General features: G+C 45.4%; 1 protein-coding gene across 2 annotated transcripts in view; it reads left to right on the top strand.

The window, feature by feature from the left end:
* The window catches only part of ROBO4 (roundabout guidance receptor 4), a 187,424-nt gene that overhangs the window by 27,445 nt on the left and 138,022 nt on the right, over positions 1–21,957 (top strand). Inside the window, exons 1-2 of one of the 2 annotated variants that reach the window (XM_082273762.1) lie at positions 4,254–4,410; positions 18,247–18,549. In XM_082273762.1, coding sequence (XP_082129888.1) covers positions 4,344–4,410; positions 18,247–18,549 — 370 coding nt within the window. In that variant the 5' untranslated portion in view covers positions 4,254–4,343. Of the gene's footprint in view, positions 1–4,253; positions 4,411–18,246; positions 18,550–21,957 lie in introns of those variants that run through there. The other variant, XM_082273761.1, reaches the window with a different exon arrangement.

Consider the following 21,957-nt stretch of genomic DNA (forward strand, 5'->3'; position numbering starts at 1 on the left):
TTGATCGGCCCTACTCTCCTATCTTTCCGGACAACATGCAAAACGCATGGTGTTTCGAGGGCTCAGGGTCCGATGACCCCGCTCAAACTCAATCCTGACTTTCCCCCCGGCATGCACCAACATTACTTACTTGACCACTGGCCGCAGGCACGACTGCGCATTCACCATGTCAGCGACGGAGAGGAGGTCTTTTCGGCCTCTTCTATTGCTCAGAAAGCAAAGAAACCCCTTGTTCCACCTTGGTCCTATCTTTTGCTGGCCCACTATGTGCGAACATTCATTAGAAAGTTCCCCTGTCGGGATTCCCCGACCACGTTTGACGGGCTCTGTCAGCAGGAAGGCCCCCTCCGTAGGCTTATCTCTGTCACGCACTCTCTCCTGTTTGAGGACACGGGTCAGCTTGTTCGGACCCGCTGTGCTGCCTGGGAGAGGGAACTGGCCTGTTCGTTCTCTGAAGACGAATGGGAGCAGATCTTCTTGAAAAACCATAAATGTTCGCGGAACGTTACGACCCAAGAAAACGGTTATAAAATTGTTTCCCGGTGGTACCGCACCCCGACGCTCCTTCACAAGATTACACCTTCCATACCCTCCACTTGCTGGAGGTGTCTGGCGGACACTGGCTCTCTCCTCCATATTCTGTGGTCTTGCCCTCGATTGACGGCCTTTTGGGCGGAGGTCCACCGAATCATCAAACAGGTGACTACGGATGATCTGGACTTCTCACCGGCTCAATTCCTACTGCACCACTCCCCCTCCTCACATGCTTCCTACACAAAATCGCTTACTGTCCAGATGATCAACGCGGCGCGCCAATGCGTTCCTGTTCTGTGGAATTCAATGCAGGCACCTACGATTAAACAGTGGCTGCGTAGAATTGCTGTTATCGCGGAGATGGAGGAGCTCATCCATGTTGCCAATGACACCCCCACTAAACATCACAAGAAATGGGCATGCTGGGCTCACTTCACAACCACACCGGAATTTGCTACACTTAACGCTTAAGCTACGCTTATTTCTTTGGTTATTTCTTTGGTGATACACCTTGGTTTGGTATCATATTTTGGGGCTACTTAGATGGTACATTGGTTTTCCGAATCGACACCCTCTTTCCCAATGTTTCTATTATTGTTGGCTATCATTACATACGAATTGGCATTAGCTCCCCTCCCCTTTTTTTTTTTTTTTTCTCTCCTCTCTTTCTCCTGTCTCCCCCTTCCTTTCCCCGCCTTCCCCTTCCCCCTCCCTGCCCTGCCTCCCTCCTTCTTCCTCCCTGCCCCCGACCTCCTTTAGGTGCTCTGACCTGTCTGGCTGGTCCACGCGGCTCGCACCTTTCCTCAGCCCTTCCTGATGACCATTTTTTGTTCTTTCTTTTATTTTCTCCCTCTTTTTGATTCCCCCCTCCCTACCGTTGCTGTGCCTGGGCCGGTTGGGCCCGGAGCGCGCTCATGTGCAAGGTCATGACCCTTTTGGCTTAGAGTACCTCACAGTGGTTCTCCTTTTCTTTTGTGTTCCTAAGCTGTACGGGTTTGTTACTGGTTTTCTGTACCCCCTCACATTGTTGGATATGGGGATTCTGGATCTGAACCTTCCCCTCTCGGGGTTTGGTATATCATTACAGGTTACACATTCTATGCCAGATTTGACAGATGCTCCTGGACCGTTGCGCATAGCTTTGAGCTTGCGACGCCTTACGTTGGTCCTGGGTCTTTTTGGCCTTTTTATGTCTGCAACTGTGGGTGGGGAACTCAATTGTTTTGATATATACTGTATATGTATATTTACTTGCATATGGTTGTCATTTTTGCTGTATTGTATTTTTATTATTCAATAAAACGTTTGGAAAAAAAAAAAAAAAAAAAAGATCCATCATGTGATGGCGACGTACGTTTTCTAGGGTGACGACACAGGAGCAGAACTGGTAGATGAGTCAGAGAGTTGTCCAGGTCACCAGAACTAGTGTGCCTATTGGAAGATTTCCCCCTCTGGTGGGAATTGGTGATAACAGTTACCAGGACAAATAGAGAGGGTGAATATGAATGGAGAAGCACACAGCAATAAAAACCTGATGGAGTGTATAATCCCTCTCCAAGTTAACAATAAAAAAATTTGGGCAGCTTTAACCATTTCAATACCTGGTACTTTCACCCCCTTCCTGCCCAGGACAATTTCCAATTTTCAGCGCTGTCACACTTTGAATGACAATTGCCAAGTCATGCAACACTGTACCCATATGAAAAATTTGTATAATTTCTTTTCACACAAATAGAGTTTTCTTTTGGTGGTATCTAATCAGCACTGGGTTGTTTTTTTTTTTTTTGCTAAATAAACAAAAGAAGACTGAAAATGTTTTTTAAAAAACAAGTTTTTCTTAGTTTCTGCTTAACATTTTGCAAGTAAAATAAAGTCCACATACTATGGAATGTATCTTAAAATTGCCCGGACAGTACAAATAACCCCAAATGACCCCTTTTTGGAAAGACGACAGTTCAAAGTATTTAGTAAGAGGCATAGCGAGTTTTTTGAAGTTGTCACAATTTTTGGGAAAATTAAATAATTCAAAAACATTTTTTTTTTTTTTACAATTTTTTAAAAACAAATAACCACCAGTCATTTTTCACCAGTACGGTACAGCGCCATCATATAACTGGTGGGACTCATTCACACCTAGTGCAGCATTGAGCTACATTGATTTAAGTTGATCAACACAGGCTTAACATAAGGACACAGCAAATACTTTTGTAGGTCCATATGCCCTGTTCACACTAAAGCATTGTGTTGGTGTAGATGTGGAAAGATGTAGACATACTATATTTTGTTTTTGCAAATTGGAATGGTTACAATGCGTCTCAATGCGCCACTGTTTTATCCACTTGCCGACTGCTCACTAGAGCTCTACTGCGGCAAAGTGGTTCGTTATCGTTTTGGCAACGTAGACCTACGTCGCCAGACACTCCCCTTTCTCGGCGGTGCGCGTGCCCGGAGACTCGCTCCCACTGTATTCAGTCACAGCGGGAGTCGGGCCAGGGGAGGAGCAGCGGTGATCGCCGCTGCTCTTCCCCGATCGTCGGGGAATCGAGTGTGGAGATCCGCCTGCTTGTGTAAACACAAGCGGGCGGATCTCCTAAGTAACAGGCAGGGTCAGATTGCAGGATTCAGCATAGCTGAACCTGTGATCTGTCCCTGTGTCACTCAGTCACCTCCCCCCACACACGTTAGTAAGCACCAGGCATACATTAACCCCTCCCTCTCCGATAAAATTAACCCCTTCCCTGCCAGTGTCATTTTTACAGTAACAGTGCATATTTATAGCACTGATTACTGCAGTAATGTAACTGGTAACCCCAAAAGTGTCAAAAATGTCAGTCAAACGTCCGATCTGTCCGCCGCAATGTCGCAGTCCCGCAAAAAAAAATCGCAGATCGCCGCCATTACTCGTTAAAAAAAAAACGCCAAAAATGACAGAAATCTTTACCTTAGTTAGTAAACGCAATAACTTTTGCGCAAACCAATCAAAATACGCTTATTGTGATTTTTTTTACCAAACATAGGTAGCAGAAAACAAATTGGCCAAAAATGTAAAAAAATTTTGATTTTTACATTTTTTTGGGGGGAATTTCATATAAAAAAATGTGAAAAATATTGTTATTTTTTCAAAATGTACGCTCTTTTTTTGTTTATAGCGCAAAAAGTAAAAATCGCACAGGTGATCAAATACCACCAAAAGAAAGCTCTGTTTGTGGGAAAAAAAGGACGTAAATTTTGTTTGGGTACGGCATCGCACGACTGCGCAATTGTCAGTTAAAGTCGCACAGTGCCGAATCGCAAAAAGTGGCCTGGACATAAGATAGCAAAATCCTCCGGTGGTAAAGTGGTTAACGAGTGACTTAAAAGGTGAAAAGAGCAAGCATTGCCATTCATTTAAACACATTACACCAACAAACACACATTTGTTGCACACAATGCTGTGCCCTGCGTGGTGTCATTGAGCCCCAAGGAAAAAAAGATTTTGCAACAGACTTCTCTTCTTCCTTCTGCTGCCCTGAAGTGTTGACCTGTGGTCTCATATGAACCCTGATAAAATAATAACTATCCATTAAGAATGGAAGGGATGAATAGCAGAGACAATGGTGGAGCAGAGCCGTACAAGGGGGGTTAACCAGTAACTTGCTATTGTCTTTGCTGTATGATGGGAGGGGTCTCCATCTGGTCTGTTAGGAAATAGGAAACTGGGAGCAGTTAGTGTAGAGGATTGTAGTATTGTCACTGGGAGTCCTCGGGATGTGAACTGCCTGAGAAGAGGACGTTGAAGGATTACAGAGGACATTGTGCCAGTAACAGCCATGTCACCTTATTGGGGAGTTTTCCTGGTGATCATAGTGTGTGGCGCAGACACTGGACCACTGCAAGGTAAGCTTGGTGGTCTACGTAATACTTTTCATAAGAACTGCAAGTCTATAGGTTGATGGGCACGAGGGGCTTTGCAATATCTGCCTACACCTAATCTAGAGTAATCTTTCTCAAACTTTTTAACATGGAGGAACCCTTGAAATAACTTTCTGGTCTTGGGGAACCCCTGCCAAAAATCACTAAATCTACAGCTGACAGTACATTAGTGTGAAGTTCATTGGGAAGAATGCTCCCTACATTTGTGGTCTTTAGGAAAAAGCCCCGGCGTATAGATAGATAAGATTATTAGTGTCAGTGGTTACTCATCTGAGAGGTCAAAACTGCTCATTGCTCATGGAACCCCTAACTACCTCTGGAGGAACCCTAGAGTTCCATGGAACCCCTAACTACCTCTGGAGGAACCCTAGAGTTCCATGGAACCCCTAACTACCTCTGGAGGAACCCTAGAGTTCCATGGAATCCCTAACTACCTCTGGAGGAACCCTAGAGTTCCATGGAACCCCTAACTACCTCTGGAGGAACCCTAGAGTTCCATGGAACCCCTAACTACCTCTGGAGGAACCCTAGAGTTCCATGGAACCCCTAACTACCTCTGGAGGAACCCTAGAGTTCCATGGAACCCCTAACTACTTCTGGAGGAACCCTAGAGTTCCATGGAACCCCTAACTACCTCTGGAGGAACCCTAGAGTTCCATGGAACCCCTAACTACCTCTGGAGGAACCCTAGAGTTCCATAGAACCCCTAACTACCTCTGGAGGAACCCTAGAGTTCCATAGAACCCCTAACTACCTCTGGAGGAACCCTAGAGTTCCATGGAACCCCTAACTTCCTCTGGAGGAACCCTAGAGTTCCATGGAACCCCTAACTACCTCTGGAGGAACCCTAGAGTTCCATGGAACCCCTAACTACCTCTGGAGGAACCCTAGAGTTCCATGGAACCCCTAACTACCTCTGGAGGAACCCTAGAGTTCCATGGAACCCTGGTTGAGAAAAGCTGGTTGACAGGGTCCTTAGGTGGGAGATGACTGGAGAACACAATTGAGTGCTTTTTATCTTTACTCAAGCCTATCTATCTAATCTATCTATCTATCTATCTATCTATCTATCTATCTATCTATCTATCTATCTATCTATCTATCTATCTATCTATCTATCTATCTATCTATCTATCTATCTATCTATCTATCTATCTATCTATCTATCTATCTATCTATCTTCTACGTTTAGAACATGAGAAAGAGGGATATCTTGGGAAGGGAGGGGTAACGTGCAGTGAAAGTGGATGTGGCTACAGTGAGCCAAATATTGACCATGGCTTAAAGGGTTCAAATAAGAGACATCAGCACCATAAATAAGTACTGTGAGGCAGGAGATCACTTCACCTGATGGATAGTTGCGTACCTGACATAGGAGGCTGATGAGACAAGGATTGCCTCTCTTAAGCTATCCATAGATGATTCGATTTTTTTCTTTCCATCCATCACGGGTGGAAAATTGCTTGATTCCTCTATTAACACAGTCAGTGTTGAAGGGGCTACTGTGCTCCTGACTGGCAGAACACAATTATTACTGCTAGCGGCTATAGCTGATGGCAGTAATCATATGTAAAGTATCTGACATTCTGGTTGTATTTAAGTCAATCGATGGATCGACTTGGCTACAACCAGCCTTAAAATAGATGGATTGAATCTCAGCCAATCCCTGCTGAACTGGCAGTGGCGGCTGGTGCTCAAATTTTTTTGGGGGGGGGCGCAAACAGAAAAATGAGTGACCAGCATGCCCCCAATCAATGCAGAGTGCCACAGCGTGCCCCCAATCAATGCAGAGCGCCACAGCATGCCCCCATCAATGCAGAGTGCCACAGCATGCCCCCATCAATGCAGAATGCCACAGCATGCCCCCAATCAATGCAGAGCGCCACAGCATGCCCCCAATCAATGCAGATCAATACAGCATGCCCCCAATCAATGCAGAGCACCACAGCATTGCCCCCGAACATTGCAGAGTGCCACAGCATTGCCCCCAATCAATGCAGAGTGCCACAGCATGCCCCCCAATCAATGCAGAGCGCCACAACATGCCCCCAATCAATGCAGAGCGCCACAGCATGCCCCCAATCAATGTAGAGTGCCACAGCATTGCCCCCAATCATTGCAGAGCGCCACAGCATTGTCCTTAATCGTTGCAGAGCGCCACAGCATTGTCCTTAATCATTGCAGAGCTCCACAGCATTGTCCTTAATCATTGCAGAGCGCCACAGCATTGTCCTTAATCATTGCAGAGCGCCACAGCATTGTCCTTAATCATTGTAGAGCGCCACAGCGTGCCCCCATCAATGCAGAGACCAGCGTGCGTGCCCCCTTCAATGCAGTGTGGGCTTCCCCCCAAGACCAATGCACTTACCTGGCGGCGGCTTCTCTTCAGTCCCGGCGGCGGCGGCTTCTACTCACTCTGTCCCCCGGCGCATCTCCTGCAGTCCTCCCGCCTCCTCCTCGGCCAATGGCATGAGATTTGCCTTGCAGCCAATCAGGAAGCGTGTATCGGACGCGCTTCCTGATTGGCCAGGAGGAGGATCGGTGTGGCAATAGCGAATTTTCATTCGCTATTGTCACACAATGGGTGGGCTCGGGACGCACTGCTCTGTGCCCCGAGCCCACCCTTTGCATCGCCCTATTAGAGCCTCTGGCTCTAATAAGGTGATGTAAAAAAAAAAAAATCCCCATTAAGCTCCATGCGTCCGGCGCCCCTGCATGCAGATTAGGGGGCCGGATGCATGGATGGGGGGGCGGCGCCCCTGCGCCCCCAACACACCGGCCGCCACTGTGAACCGGCTGAGATTTGATCCATCTATGGCCAGCTTTACACCTCCAGGCCAGGGCCCCTGACAGAGTAGACAGGCAGCGCAAAGGCAAGAAAGGGCACAATTGCATTGCTGGTCTGCTGGCTGCTGGTAGAGGTGAATGGTCGTCACTGGTCGGGTCTGTAATGTGTGCAGGATGACAGGCAAGAGACCAGTCACAGGAGCAGTAGCTGTGCTGTAAGAATACAGGATTAGCAGACAGGTGAGCAGGCGGGTATGTAGTAAGTAGAGCTGCAGGCTGGTGGACAGAAGAGATGCAGGAGCTCAGATCTTGTCCAAGGTCTGACAAGCCGGGTCAGTAGCTGGCTCAGATCAGGTATAGAATTAGTACAAGGGGGGGGGGGGGTGAAGTCAGATTCCAAGTCAGGGTCAGTAACAGACTAGGGCAAGAGAAGCAGAAGGAAGCATGATTTTGGAGCAAGCCAAGGTTGGTACAGACAAAGGGCAAGAGCAGGTCGGAACCTGCCAGGTTGATACTAGGAAGCCAATCAGAAAATACTAGACATAGGTTAACAGATACTGCTGTAGACAAGTCATCAATGGCCATGTGCAGCTATCCCATTTAAAGACTGCACGCAAATTAACCCAATAATAATACCAAGCCTGTTTCCTGTACTGTATGATTAACATATCCTTCCTGTTCTTTGTTACTTCCTAGTTTGGCTTATCTCCTGCAGCCTCTTTGCAGCCACTTCCTGTATATACAGAACTCCAGCGATGGTTGCATGGCAATTTTCAGGGCTGGTTACCTGATGGTGAAAACGCTAGGCCATTCCTGTGTAATGTGTGTTAAAACAGCTGTTTGTAGTCTTCATCGGAAGCCCATTGGACAGAGTGACAACCCAAAAGCACATTTGCCAGACAGAGACAGAGTGTTGTCACCCTATAACAGGAAGTGCATGAACAATTACCTTTATTGCAGGATAAATAGGGGTTATTTAAATTAAAAGCTGCAGCATTAAATATGTAGAAATTGCTTTGTTTTAATTTTAATTAACCACTTGCTGACCGCCCTATAGCGGTTTTACTGCTACATAACGGCAGCTGTGCGCTGGATCATGTATATATACGTGATTGAGGAAATCCGCCAGCAGGGGGAGCGCACACAGCAGATGCCAGGCACTCGATGTCCTCTGGCACTGCTTATTGTCTGTAAAAAAGCACAGAACGGGGATCTGCCTATGTAAACAAGGGGGAAGGGTTGGATTCTGTGTTCCTGCAAAGCAGGGACAAGAATCCATTTCTTCCCCTAGTAAAAGCAGCACACAATGTATGCAAAAACACTGGCTAGACGCACATTTAACCCTTTGATCGCCCTAGATGTTTAAACCCTTCCCAAATGTTTAGCATTTTTTTTAGCAGTGATCACTGTATTGGTGTCACAGGTTCCCAAAAAGTGTCAAAAGTGTCAGTAGGTGTCTGATTATCTGCCGCAATATTGCAGTCCCCCTATAAGTCGCTGATCGCTGCCATTACTAGTAAAATAAATAAAAAATCCAGTATACAGTATATCCTATAGTTTGTACACGCTATAAACTTAATGTAAACCAATCAATATACGCTTATTGGGATTTTTTGTTACCACAAATATGTAGCAGAATGCATATTGGCCTAAATTTATGAAAAAAAAATAGATTTTTTAAAAAAAAATTTATTAGATGTGTTTTATAGGAGAAAGTAAAAAATATTGTTTTTTTTTTTAATTTTATTTTAAATTGTTGGTATTTTTTTGTTTACATTGAAAAAAAAAATCGCAGAGGTGATCAAATACCACCAAAAGAAAGCTCTATTTGTGGAAAAAAAAAAAGGACATCAATTTTATTTGTGTACAGCGTTTCTCTAATGTCAGTGCCATATTGCAAAAAAAGTGGCCCGGTCTTGAAGGGGGGCAAATCTTCCAGGGGTCAAGTGGTTAACATGTTAAAGCTGGGATGTTTGTATATCCATGTTGTTTAATGCTCAAAACCACTTTGCTTTAACACAAAATGTGATGTGATTTGGGCTTTAATAAAATGAATTGTTGAATTTGGAATCAGGGCAGAAGATACTTTGACAGGGTGACAGTATAGGGAGACAGGGCGTTGTCACCCTATAACAGGAAGTGGGCCTTTATGGCAGGATCATGAGAAATTATTTTATATGAAAGCTGAAGATTGAAAATGGTGAAAAAGACTTTTTGAAATGACATGAAATCTAATAAAGTGTTTTTGAGATTCTAGTGATTGGGTTTACATACGCTTTAATGATTCAGTGACGGCAGACTGTTGCCGGTCGTATGTTCTAAATTCCTAAATACTTTTATTATTGTCGGCTATAAAATAAACTTTTTCTGGGTTTCTTGGACAGCGATTTTACTCCTGATTATAGCTGAACCAGTGATTTGTCATGTTGATGTGAATTGCGGTGATTTAACAAGTTCCTCTGTATAGCAGCAGGGAGGTTCCCACGAAGTCTTTGTATCCCAAGGCTGAACATTTTATACTCAGCTAATGTGCGCTGTGCGTAATTATCACATCTGGCGAGTGTTGTATATCGCAGTTGTATACTATTAACATCTCAGCAACTTTAATTTGTGATCTCTCCGAGGGAAGATCGAGTAAAGATACTTTACAGGAGCTGTAATGAATTGCTCTGAATATTTTAGAGGGCTAATTGGTGGCATATATGGAGTAAAGTAAATGCTGAAATTTAATTTGTTTATATTTTGCCTTCTCTGGTTCCTCACCTCCCCCCTCATGCTAATGAAATAAAAAAAAAAAAATTCTGTTTTCATTACATAAATTATTGTAAACCCAGGAAGTCATCCCTGGGTCCCTGTGCTCCTCTGTGCAATGCAGGCAGATCATGGCTGGTGGGAGGAGCCTGTACATGGCTTCCTGAAAACATCACAGCACCCTGCCTCAGTACCCCTCTACAGAGTCCTCAATCCCGATGCAAGCAGTGGGCTGGCCCCTGGGAGGAGTTATGCAAATGTCAAAATGCTTTTATTGGTAGTGGGTGTTCCTTGGAAGGCTTCATTTGCTACAGACCATTCTTGGTAATCCCCACATGTGATCCTGAACCTCTATGGTTGAATGAACGGAAATCCAATAAATAAGAAGAGGCAGGCCTAGGGGCAGTCAGGCTGGAGAGGAAAGGGCTAGAACACGTATCAAACATCCGACCCTCCAGGTAATTTCATGTGGCCCTTGAACCCAGGGGGAGGGGTGGAAGTGAGATGTAAACAGCCTGTGAAAGAGAGCTTATTCCTGCACACTATGCATAGCAAATCCCTAAACTCTGCACTCTGTGTAGCACACCTCTGAACTCTACACTCTGTATGTAGCACATCTCTGAACTCTGCACTCTGTAAGTAGAACACCTCTGAACTATGCACTCTGTATGTAGCACACCTCTAAACTCTGTGTGTAGCACTCTCTGATCTCTGCACTCTGTTTTAGAGCTCCTCTAATCTCTGCACTCTGTTACGTAGCACACCTCTGATCTCTGCACTCTGTGTGTAGCACACCTCTGATCTCTGCACTCTGTACGTAGAGCGCCTCTAGTCTCTGCACTCGGTTCGTAGCACACCTCTTATCTCTGCACTCTGTACGTAGCACACCTCTGAACTCCGCACTCTGTGTGCAGCGCACTCCTGAACTCTGCACTCTGTATGTAGAGCACCTCTGATCTCTGCACACTGTAGGTAGAGAACCTCTGATCTCTGCACACTGTACGTAGAGCAACTCTGATCTCTGCACTCTGTATGTAGTGTACCTCTGAACTCTGCATTCTCTGTGTAATGCACCTCTGATCTTTGCACTCTGTATGTAGTGTACCTCTGATGTCTGCACTCTGTATGTAGTGTACCTCTGATCTCTGCACTCTGTATGTAGTGCACCTCTGATCTCTGCACTCTGTGTGGAGTGCACCTCTGAACTCTGCACTCTGTGTGTAGTGCACCTCTGAACTCTGCACTCTGTGTGTAGCCCACCTCTGAACTCTGTACGTAGAGTAGCTCTGATCTCTGCACTCTGTATGTAGAGCACCTCTGATCTCTGCACTCTGTACGTAGCGCACCTCTGAACTCTGCACTCTGTTCGTAGAGCACTTCTGATCTCTGCACTCTGTTCATAGAGCACCTCTGAACTCCACACTCTGTCGTATCGCACCCCTGAACTCTGCAATCTGTAAGTAGAGCACCTCTGAACTCCGCACTCAATGTGTAGCACACCTCTGATCTCTGCACTCTGTACGTAGAGCGCCTCTAGTCTCTGCACTCGGTTCGTAGCACACCTCTTATCTCTGCACTCTGTACGTAGCACACCTCTGAACTCCGCACTCTGTGTGCAGCGCACTCCTGAACTCTGCACTCTGTATGTAGAGCACCTCTGATCTCTGCACACTGTAGGTAGAGAACCTCTGATCTCTGCACACTGTACGTAGAGCAACTCTGATCTCTGCACTCTGTATGTAGTGTACCTCTGAACTCTGCATTCTCTGTGTAATGCACCTCTGAACTTTGCACTCTGTATGTAGTGTACCTCTGATCTCTGCACTCTGTATGTAGTGTACCTCTGATCTCTGCACTCTGTATGTAGTGCACCTCTGATCTCTGCACTCTGTGTGGAGTGCACCTCTGAACTCTGCACTCTGTGTGTAGTGCACCTCTGAACTCTGTACGTAGAGTAGCTCTGATCTCTGCACTCTGTATGTAGAGCACCTCTGATCTCTGCACTCTGTACGTAGCGCACCTCTGAACTCTGCACTCTGTTCGTAGAGCACTTCTGATCTCTGCACTCTGTTCATAGAGCACCTCTGAACTCCACACTCTGTCGTATCGCACCCCTGAACTCTGCAATCTGTAAGTAGAGCACCTCTGAACTCCGCACTCAATGTGTAGCATACCTCTGAACTTTGCACTCTGTACGTAGAGCACCTCTGAACATTGTCACTCTGTGTGTAGCCCACCTCTGAACTCTGCACTCTGTGTGTAGAGTAGCTCTGATCTCTGCACTCTGTGTGTAGAGTAGCTCTGATCTCTGCACTCTGTATGTAGAACACCTCTGATCTCTGCACTCTGTATGTAGCACACCTCTGATCTCTGCACTCTGTACGTAGAGCACCTTTGATCTCTGCACTCTGTACACAGAGCACCTCTGAACCCTGCACTCTTTGTGTAGCACACCTCTGATCTCTGCACTCTGTATGTAGTGTACCTCTGAACTCTGCACTCTCTGTGTAGTGCACCTCTGATCTCTGCACTCTGTATGTAGTGCACCTTTGATCTCTGCACTCTGTATGTAGTGCACCTCTGATCTCTGCACTCTGTACGTAGGACACCTCTGAACTCCGCACTCTGTGTGTAGCACATCTCTGATCTCTGCATTCTATGTGTAGCACACCTCTGATCTCTGCACTCTGTACATAGAGCATCTCTGAACTCCACACTCTGTCGTATCGTACCCCTGAACTCTGCACTCTGTACGTAGAGTACCTCTGAACTCCACACTCTGTCGTATCATACCCCTGAACTCTGCACTCTGTACGTAGAGTACCTCTAAACTCCACACTCTGTGTGTAGCACACCTCTGATTTCTGCATTCTGCGTGTAGTGCACCTTTGAACTCTGCACTCTGTACGTAGAGCACCTCTGATCTCTTCACTCTGTACGTAGAGCACCTCCGAACTCAATGTGTGGAAGGAACTGGTGCTGTTGACAAATCCCACAAAAGTATGGGAAAATCGTTGTTATGGGTGGATCAGGGGTTGAGGCAACGCGTTTCAAAGCTGATAACTCTGTGTGTAGCGCACCGCTGATCTCTGCACTCTATAGGTAGCGCACCGCTAATCTCTGCACTCTGTATGTAGCGCACCTCTGATCTTTGCACTCTATAGGTAGCGCACCACTAATCTCTGCACTCTGAATGTAGCGCACCGCTAATCTCTGCACTCTGTATGTAGCGCAACTCTAATCTCTGTATCTAGCGCACCTCTGATCTCTGCACTCTGTGCGTAGCGTATCCCTGAATTTTGCACTCTGTACGTAGAGCGCCTATGAACTCTGCACTCTGTATGTAGTGTATCCCTGAACTCTGCACTCTGTAAGTAGTGTATCCCTGAACTCTGCACATAACGTACTCCTGGTATTTGTTATGCCTTTAGGATTCTCCCACTGTTAGTGCAATTTTTGCACACCCATCTTTCGATGCAGTTCTTTGGGGGGGGTAGTCTAGTTCCTACCCTGCATATATTTATATGTAGCACTACTCCCATGGGAGCTGGGTTCCCCTGGGTTACCTATAGCAACAACTTGATAATATAGCATATTCTAAGTGCTTGGCTCAGTCCAGGGGTTTTGGGTTTTTGTTGATTTATTCGAGAACTGGGATAGGAGAAGGGATGAGTGGGAGACTCCAACTGAATAACTATGGACAATTTACTGGGACTTCTGTTTAACACTGGATGCGGCAAGGCCACTGCTTCACCTTGCCACTTTAGTGAAGGAGAATTAACTGAATTGTACTGTACTGTGAATCACTCTTCAGGGTTCTACTCTGCACCCCCTTTGTCTCTACTCTTCAGGGTTCTATACGGCACCCCCTTTACTCTAACACTCTGTGTGAGCTGGCTCCCTGATCCTCTGACTTCACTGGAGTGGTCCCCCTTCCTGGGCAGACCCTTTGGCAAGTCCCCTGGTACTCACGGACACTGTTTTTCCTGGAAGACTCTACCAGCAGCTCAGCTCAACTGGATTCTCTGCAGCTCAGCTCCACACCTGGTTCACTAGGCCGACTGCCTAAGACCACTTTCCTCGTGCTACAGGAGGAGATACAAGCCGTCAGCCTGCTCCTGGGACTCTGCTTCCCACCAAAGATGCCCTTTCACATGTCCCCTTGGCTTTTATGAGCAATCCCAGGATGCACTGCAAGAGTGCCCTCCCACTGGGACTCTCACAAAAGTCAATGTGTCACTGGCTAGGTTTCCTCCACTGTCCAACAGCCCTATTAGATGCAGTGGGACACTCCCTTAGACCCAGTGAATCACACCTGGAAACATGCAACAGGCAACCTAATAGATCAGGCTCCCTGATAAGCAGAAGGAGCATAGGATGCTTTTGCCTAGCACCTACCTAGGAGGGTGCTACATATATAGTCTTACAGATACAACTGGCCCTTTGAGGACAACCATAATGCTGATGCAGCCCACACTGAAATTGAGTATGACACCCCAGGGCTGGATGGTGCTGGGCATCCTCCAGCCAGGAAATGAGGAGGGCTCTATCTGACTTGCTATAGCTTCTAATGCACATTGTGAGAAGCTCACAGTGTGCAGTGAAATCAGAGTATGTAATATCAGTATGGAAGGAGAGTCTGTACAACTGTGCAAACCTGAAGGCCAGAGTTCCACTTTAAGTATTTAGCTAGGATGGAATGAGCGTGCTCGAACTCTAATCTATTTTTCAAATGACATGTAAAACCAGAACGTGCCATATGGAGGACACCAAAGACTGGCATATTGGTCAGTCAGAGCCAGTCCCATATAACAGCTTGGTTATTTTTTCTGACCACACATCCTGTAGCAATGGAAGTAATCTATTAGGAACACAAAATGTGAAACCTGATTTTCTCTCGGAGGTTCTCTTCAGGATCACAATATTTACTTCCACCTATTGTGTCTCTCCAGTAAACACACGAGCTGCACAAGGCTAAAAATACAAAAGCAAGGCCATTTCCGGGCCCTGGCTGTCATCGCAAGTCCTTTGTGTCCCCAGCGCTTTCCTAAGTGTCTTCCTGAACAGCGCGTTCCAGGCATTTTTAGGGAGTTCATCATCTGAGGTTATTTTTTATTTTTTCAGAGCCACATTCCCCAGTTGCAAATTTTTTTCTGAATTCCAAGGATACTTTGCTGCAAAAGATGGACAACATACTGTACATGTCAACTGTCACAGATTTTGGACCTCTAGCGCACCACTAATCTCTGCACTCTGTATGTAGCGCACCTCTGATCTCTGCACTCTCTATAGGTAGCGCACTGCTAATCTCTGCACTCTGTATGTAGCGCAACTCTGAGCTCTGCACTCTGTATTTAGCGCACCTCTGATCTCTGCACTCTATAAGTAGCGCACTGCTAATCTCTGCACTCTGTATGTAGCGCAACTCTGAGCTCTGCACTCTGTATGTAGCGCACCTCTGATCTCTGCACTCTGTATGTAGCGCACCTCTGATCTCTGCACTCTGTATGTAGCGCACCTCTGATCTCTGCACTCTGTGCGTAGCATATCCATGAATTTTGCACTCTGTACGTAGAGCACCTCTGAACTCTGCACTCTGTATGTAGCACACCTCTGATCTCTGCACTCTGTGCGTAGCGTATCCCTGAATTTTGCACTCTGTACGTAGAGCACCTCTGAACTCTGCACTCTGTATGTAGCGTATCCCTGAACTCTGCACTCTGTATATAGCGTATCCCTGAACTCTGCACTCTGTAAGTAGTGTATACCTGAACTCTGCACATAACGTCCTCCTGGTATTTGTTGTCCCTTTAGGATTCTCCCACAGTTAGTGCAATTTTTCACACCCCTCTTTCGATGCAGTTCTTTGGGGGGGGGGGGGGTAGTTGAGTTCCTGCCCTGCATATATTTATATGTACCACTACTCCCATTTAACCAATCCATTTTTTGTATAACTCTTCTTTAAGAGGTGCGTGGCAGGGTGTGTGTCCTATGTCTACCTTCATTTGCTAAAAGGTGTCCCTCATTCCCATCCCAGAAAGTAGGGAAGTATGCATACACCTGTACAAGTGTGTAGGGCACGGGACAACATCTTTTGGAGGAACTCGGTGTAGCACCCTCTGAGGTAGGTGCTAGGTTTAGATAGTTGGCTTTAGTTTGGTGTTTGATAGGTAAATTTAGTGTCCCAATGAAGTCATTGTGACTGTAATTATTTGGTGGGTAAAGGCATAGTTAGCTCACTGTACAGTACTTGGTGAGCTGTGATCATTTAGTTAGGTCTGCTCTGTGTGCTCAGCTGCTGTCAGTCTGATTTAAAAGCTCCCTCTGCATCCAGGAAGCTTTGGAAGTTTTTGGAAGTTTCTGGATAATAGGTGTGGAGCTATGCAAATAGCAGCATGAATATTAATACAGCCTCAGCCTTTTCCAGAGAGATGGTCTCTGATGGCCTCCTGGTTAGCTGTATTTATTCAATGAGCACACTGAGCTCTTGGTCTTGTCTCAGAGTGGAGGATTCCAACCTAAAGGAGGAGGGGGGAGGGGGGGCACACTGCCCTCTCAGGCACAGGCTGCCATGTTGAGGCCTCAGGTGGGCGACCTGAGGGAGGAATTCAGAAATTAGGTGCTTAGAAGAAGCTGACTAGGGGAACTGTCTGCCAAAGATCTGTCTGGTATCACTGGAGGGCATCACCTGAAAGATTAAAAGGGGGCATCCATCTGTCCTTGGGCCTTGTGAGAACAGACCTTACTAGATCTTGGGGACCTTGTGCTCTAGGTACCCCTCTGGTGCCTAGTTATAGTCAGCTGTGGGTCTGTTAAAGGGGACACAGACTGGTGTCCTGAAGTGCTCAGTCCAGATACTTGTCCACTAAAGAAAAGGGACTTTGCTCTACTGGTTCTACGCCTACTTAAGCAGAAATTAAGATTATGCCCTGTAGTCTCACTACTTCCCTCATCCCTACCCAAGTTCTCCAAAAATAGAAAAACATCCCCTAGACTAGTCTTTGGAGAAGCAGTGAATGAGCCTGTTGTGTGCCTGGCTGCAGGGCTGAAGTTGGGAAGACTTGGATAGGTCATTTTTGTGGGTAGGTCTCCTATGTGACCGTACTGCCCTCCACCCCACCCCCCCCTTTAAGTCCCAGTTAAAGGGCTTAATTACATTTTTGGACCCTCTGATAAGCTATCAGGGTTGGGTCGCTTTTCAGAGAGTGTTTGACAGGAGGTAAGAAGGCGAATTGTCACCTCCACACCTCCTGTTTTAACCCCTAAAAACCTGCACCACCATGGTTGTGGTGCAGTTGCATTCATGGGAGCGTTTGGTGGGCAGTACCGGGGGAGTGCAGGGGAAAACATTTTTGTGGCAGCGCAATGCAATGCATCTTGGTAACAGCATGTGTAACCCCTCGCCCCCATGGACAAAAAAAGGTGTCTGCACTATTATATAAATCACACCACACCAAAACGCATGGTACTATATTTTGGCATGTATAAACGGACACACAATAGCAAGATGTGTGGGGTGCCATTAAAACTAATGGTACTGCTGTTCCATTAAAATATAATGGCACTGCTGCACTGTAAAAGAGAAGCGTGTTTTTGGGAGTTGCAGGAAAGTGCGCAATATTGTGCGCATTTTCGCAACACAACAAGTGTGAACGAAGCCTTCGTTTCTGTACCCATTGAGGAGACTTTCCTGCATACCTTGTGTGAGCACCAAAACAGGAAATTAGTAAAATCTCCCCAACAGGGGTATGGACAGTAATAAAATATTTATTTTGCTTTTCCTTTGACCCAATGCATTTGGACAACAATTATAACATTTTACAGAAATCTCCCAATTTTAGCCAAAATTTGGGGAAAATGAAAACTGAATTTTTCTTATCCCTAATCCCTCTACATCTGTAGGTTCACTGATCTGCTTAGTCTACATGAAAGGTTCTGTATGACTGAAAACAACTCTCTGCATTCTTTAACAACATGAAACATCCATAATGCTAAAAGCCAGAGATCATGTGATTAAAGCTGAAGAAGCTGGAGAGCAGCATTTTTTGTTCAAGGCAAGAAAGTGTGAGAGATGATTTGGTGATGTGACCCATGCCCTATTGATTGATATGAAGAGTAAATCTCAATGGTAGGACAGGTTTTAATAAAGGTTGTGGTGCTCCCTGTGTGTATGGCTCCTAGGGGCCTGTATACAATTACTGAAAGCTGTATTGGCCCCATTGTTGGCTCATATAATATTGAATAGCATTTCCTCTCTTGTAGGTATGAAGTCACGTTTAAGTGAATTTGGCCCTCGTATTATTGAACATCCTTCGGACACGGTGGTACGTCGGGACCAGCCGGTGACCATGAACTGCCGAGCCGAAGGGAACCCGGAGCCCTCAGTTGAGTGGTACCACAATGGAGTGAAAGTCAACTTCTCCAACTTTCATGGCTCCTTGATCCACGATGGTTCCATATTCTTCTACCAGATAAAAGGAAAATCGAATGAAGGGATTTACACCTGCCTTGCCCGAAATTACCTGGGGATGGCCATCAGCAGGAACGCCTCTCTCACTATTGCAGGTAAGAACCCAGAATAAAGGCTGCTTTAAACTGCATTCCAGGAAAATAGCTAAATACGTAAATCAGATACATTTATGCTGTTTTATCTGCCAAAGGATTGGTATTTCTGTCGAACCAGTCCCAAGATTTATTTATCTCTGTCAGATAGCAGAGCCAGGTTGGTGACCTGACTATTTTCTAGTGCAGATGTTACATACAACTTGGCCATTGCTTGCCCCCAGCCTGCTACTGGCCAATAAAGAAGCAGTACAGTGATGAGCTCCTTCCTCTACTTTCTCTTCCTGGCAGCATACCTGATTGGGTCCTTGTGCCACCCCTCCCTCTCTGTCTGAGCTCCGCTGTGTGTGGGATTGCAATAGGATTGCAAGTCACATTAAGGTATTTACACTAGCTGAATGTAAAAATCTAATTAAGGTGGTTTGTGGTGCATTTCTGCACACACATTAACATTAGTGGACAGCAATGCAGGTTTTTAAAGCAGAACTAAACTCAATATACCGACTTTCAGACAAGCAATGCATAGGATTATGCACAAGGTCGTTAATTTAAGTGGAAGAGAAAGGGAATGGGATCAGTACCCTATACTACAAAACAGGGCCCCCCCAAAAATGACATCAGGACAATGAATATAATCGGAATAAGTCAGGAAATACACAAAAAGTTACATCTAGAAATCCTGGTCAGAGGGTGTATAAGAAATACCACTATAATAACCCGAATTGGAATGGTTGGGAAAAGAAAAGTGGGCAGGGGTCTAGAACTCAGGGCAGACCTCCTCCTAATAAATCAGAGGAGTACCCACAAAAAATTCTCAGGAATAGTGTAAATACTGAGAATCAGGTACAAGAAGGCTCCCTTCGGTCAGTTGTGGTGGGGGCAGTTCCACCTTCCCAGATGGATTAAAACCACAAGGAAACACCCCCATCCACAATGGAGAGCGTAGGAAATGAACCATGTCCCCCCAATAATTTAGGGGAAGTTAGCCCTGTAGCACTGCAGGAATACATGATACTATCAGATTCCACCTATGCACCTGTCGCCCCAGTCCCTATGCCTTTTTTTGCGAAGAGAGCTGCGGGAAGCCCTGAACACGCAGTGTTGAAAGCACCCATCACAAAAGCTTTACCCCAAACCACAAGGAAAAGGGGAATCCAATGATACAGGGGAGAAGGGGAGGCAAGAAACACAAAAAAGAGGGAGAAGACAATAATTACACATTTCACAATTAAGATATATAATCTCTCACAATCATTTTTTTTCTGAAATAGAACTTGATCTATTAAGTAAGGGTCTTAATTTTGCTCCTGAGAATCCCCCAATCTGTTTGAGCTCTTTATAGATCTAAACAGGTTTGTGAGGAATCTTACAATTGAACGTTATTATGCAATAAAGAGTAGTGACCAAGACGGTGGAGAGGTCATGGTACCCCCCTTCTACTTCGGGGCCCATGGATAGCATGATGTATGAAATCCTTGAAGAACTGTATGCTGAGGGGAGATCTGGGGAGAGAGATGATCCCCACTATCCGTTGTTTGAAGCTGAGGTGGTACATACAGCCTTCAGACCTAAGTCCTCATTTTATCCACACTGGACTAAAGGTAATTTCATTTCAACCTTTTATGAAATAATTCTCGAGGAATTTAAAGCCTTGTGCTATAGTAAGAGACATAGGTATGGAGTTCAACAGGAAGGTAACATTAGGGGCCCCCTGTCTAACCTAAAGAATAGAACAGAGGTTATCATTAGGCAGGCAGACAAAGGTGGCAGCCTGGTTATCCAAGACAGAGAGGTATATATCGAGGAGGCAGAGATACTAATAGGTGACACTGACACTTATGAGAGACTCCTCTGTGACCCTACTAACGAATACAGGGAGGAGCTCAAAGGCCTTTGGGATAACGCCCTAGAAGAAAAAGTAATAACAAAAAATGAGTACCTATTTCTATACAACAAACATCCTGTAGTATCTCATTTCTATCATATTCCCAAAATTCACAAAGACCCAATGAACCCTCCGGGGAGACCCATCATTGCTGGAATTGATATTTCATACAATTTGGGCTGCTATATAGATCCATAGGACACAAATACGGCCTGCAAGCAATACAGCATTTCCTAATTAAAGATCAAGTTTTCCATCATGCCCAGGTTCGGTTCTTGTATAACAGCACTGAATACATGTTAACACACAACTACTTCATAATTTTAGGAAACTACTACAGACAGAGCAAGGGAACGGCTATGGGGACCAGGTACACCCCGAGTTATGCTAATCTCTTCTTGGGATATTGGGAATGTCACTACATCTGGGCTAATAACCCCTTTGGGGCGAACCTGGTCCTCTATGCACGTTACATTGACGACATCTTTATTATCATGGATGGGTCGGGTGCAGAACTGGGAGCTTTTTTGACCTATTGCTCTAATAATCCCTACAGGATTACGTTCACCCATGTGATAGATGAGACTTATTTTGGTTTTCCTCGATTTAGAATTACGTGTAGATGAGAACAATCTCATTTACTCAAGGACTCACTTTAAACCTAGTGTGTGGAATTCATATCTCCATGCACACAGCCACCATCATACCAGATGGAATGGTAATGTGCCCTTTGGCCAATTTTGTAAACTGAGGAGCACTTGTACCCGTGGAGATGACTATGAGGAACAGGGTGCGATCCTTAGGAAAAAGTTTAAAGAGAAAGGATATCAGGACCACATAGAGAAAGCCTACTATAAATACTGGTCCCTGTATGAGGAAGTCACTCCAAACATTACAAAGGAAAAAGATCCCCAGGGAGAAGGTGGGGAAATGCAAGTAAGATTCTGCACAAGGTTTAGTAACAAATCCCCTATGATCCAAAAAATTCTAAAGAAGAATTGGAAAATACTAAAACAGGATGCTGTTTTGAAGAATAATTTACCCTCCCAACCTTATATTAAAGGGCAGTGAAGGGATTTGGGGTTTTATAGACGCCAGATCTCCCCATAAAGAGTACCTGTCACATGCTTATTGCTGTCACAAGGATGTTTACATTCCTTGTGACAGAAATAAAAGTGATAAAAAAAACTTAAAGCAACAGTTAAAAAAAAAAACAATTAATAATTAAAAACAAATTAAAAAAAGTGCCCCCCCCTCTGGTGTTTGAACACGCGCCCGTCACAAATGCACGCAAACAGGGATCGTCCCACACATGTGGGGTATCACCACAAGCGTCAGATTATGGGCAGTAAGTCCAGCACTAGACCTCTTCTGTAAATCTAAAATGGTAACCTGTAAAGGCTTTTAAAGCATCACCTATGGATAGTAAAATTTACATTGTCACCGTTGCACGGGCGTGAGCAGTTTTAAAGTGTGACATGTCTGGTATCTATTTACTCGGCATAACATCATCTTTTATACTTCAC

Source organism: Pelophylax lessonae, assembly GCF_965119305.1.
Source record: "Pelophylax lessonae genome assembly, chromosome: 12".
Classification (NCBI taxonomy): Eukaryota; Metazoa; Chordata; class Amphibia; order Anura; family Ranidae; genus Pelophylax; species Pelophylax lessonae.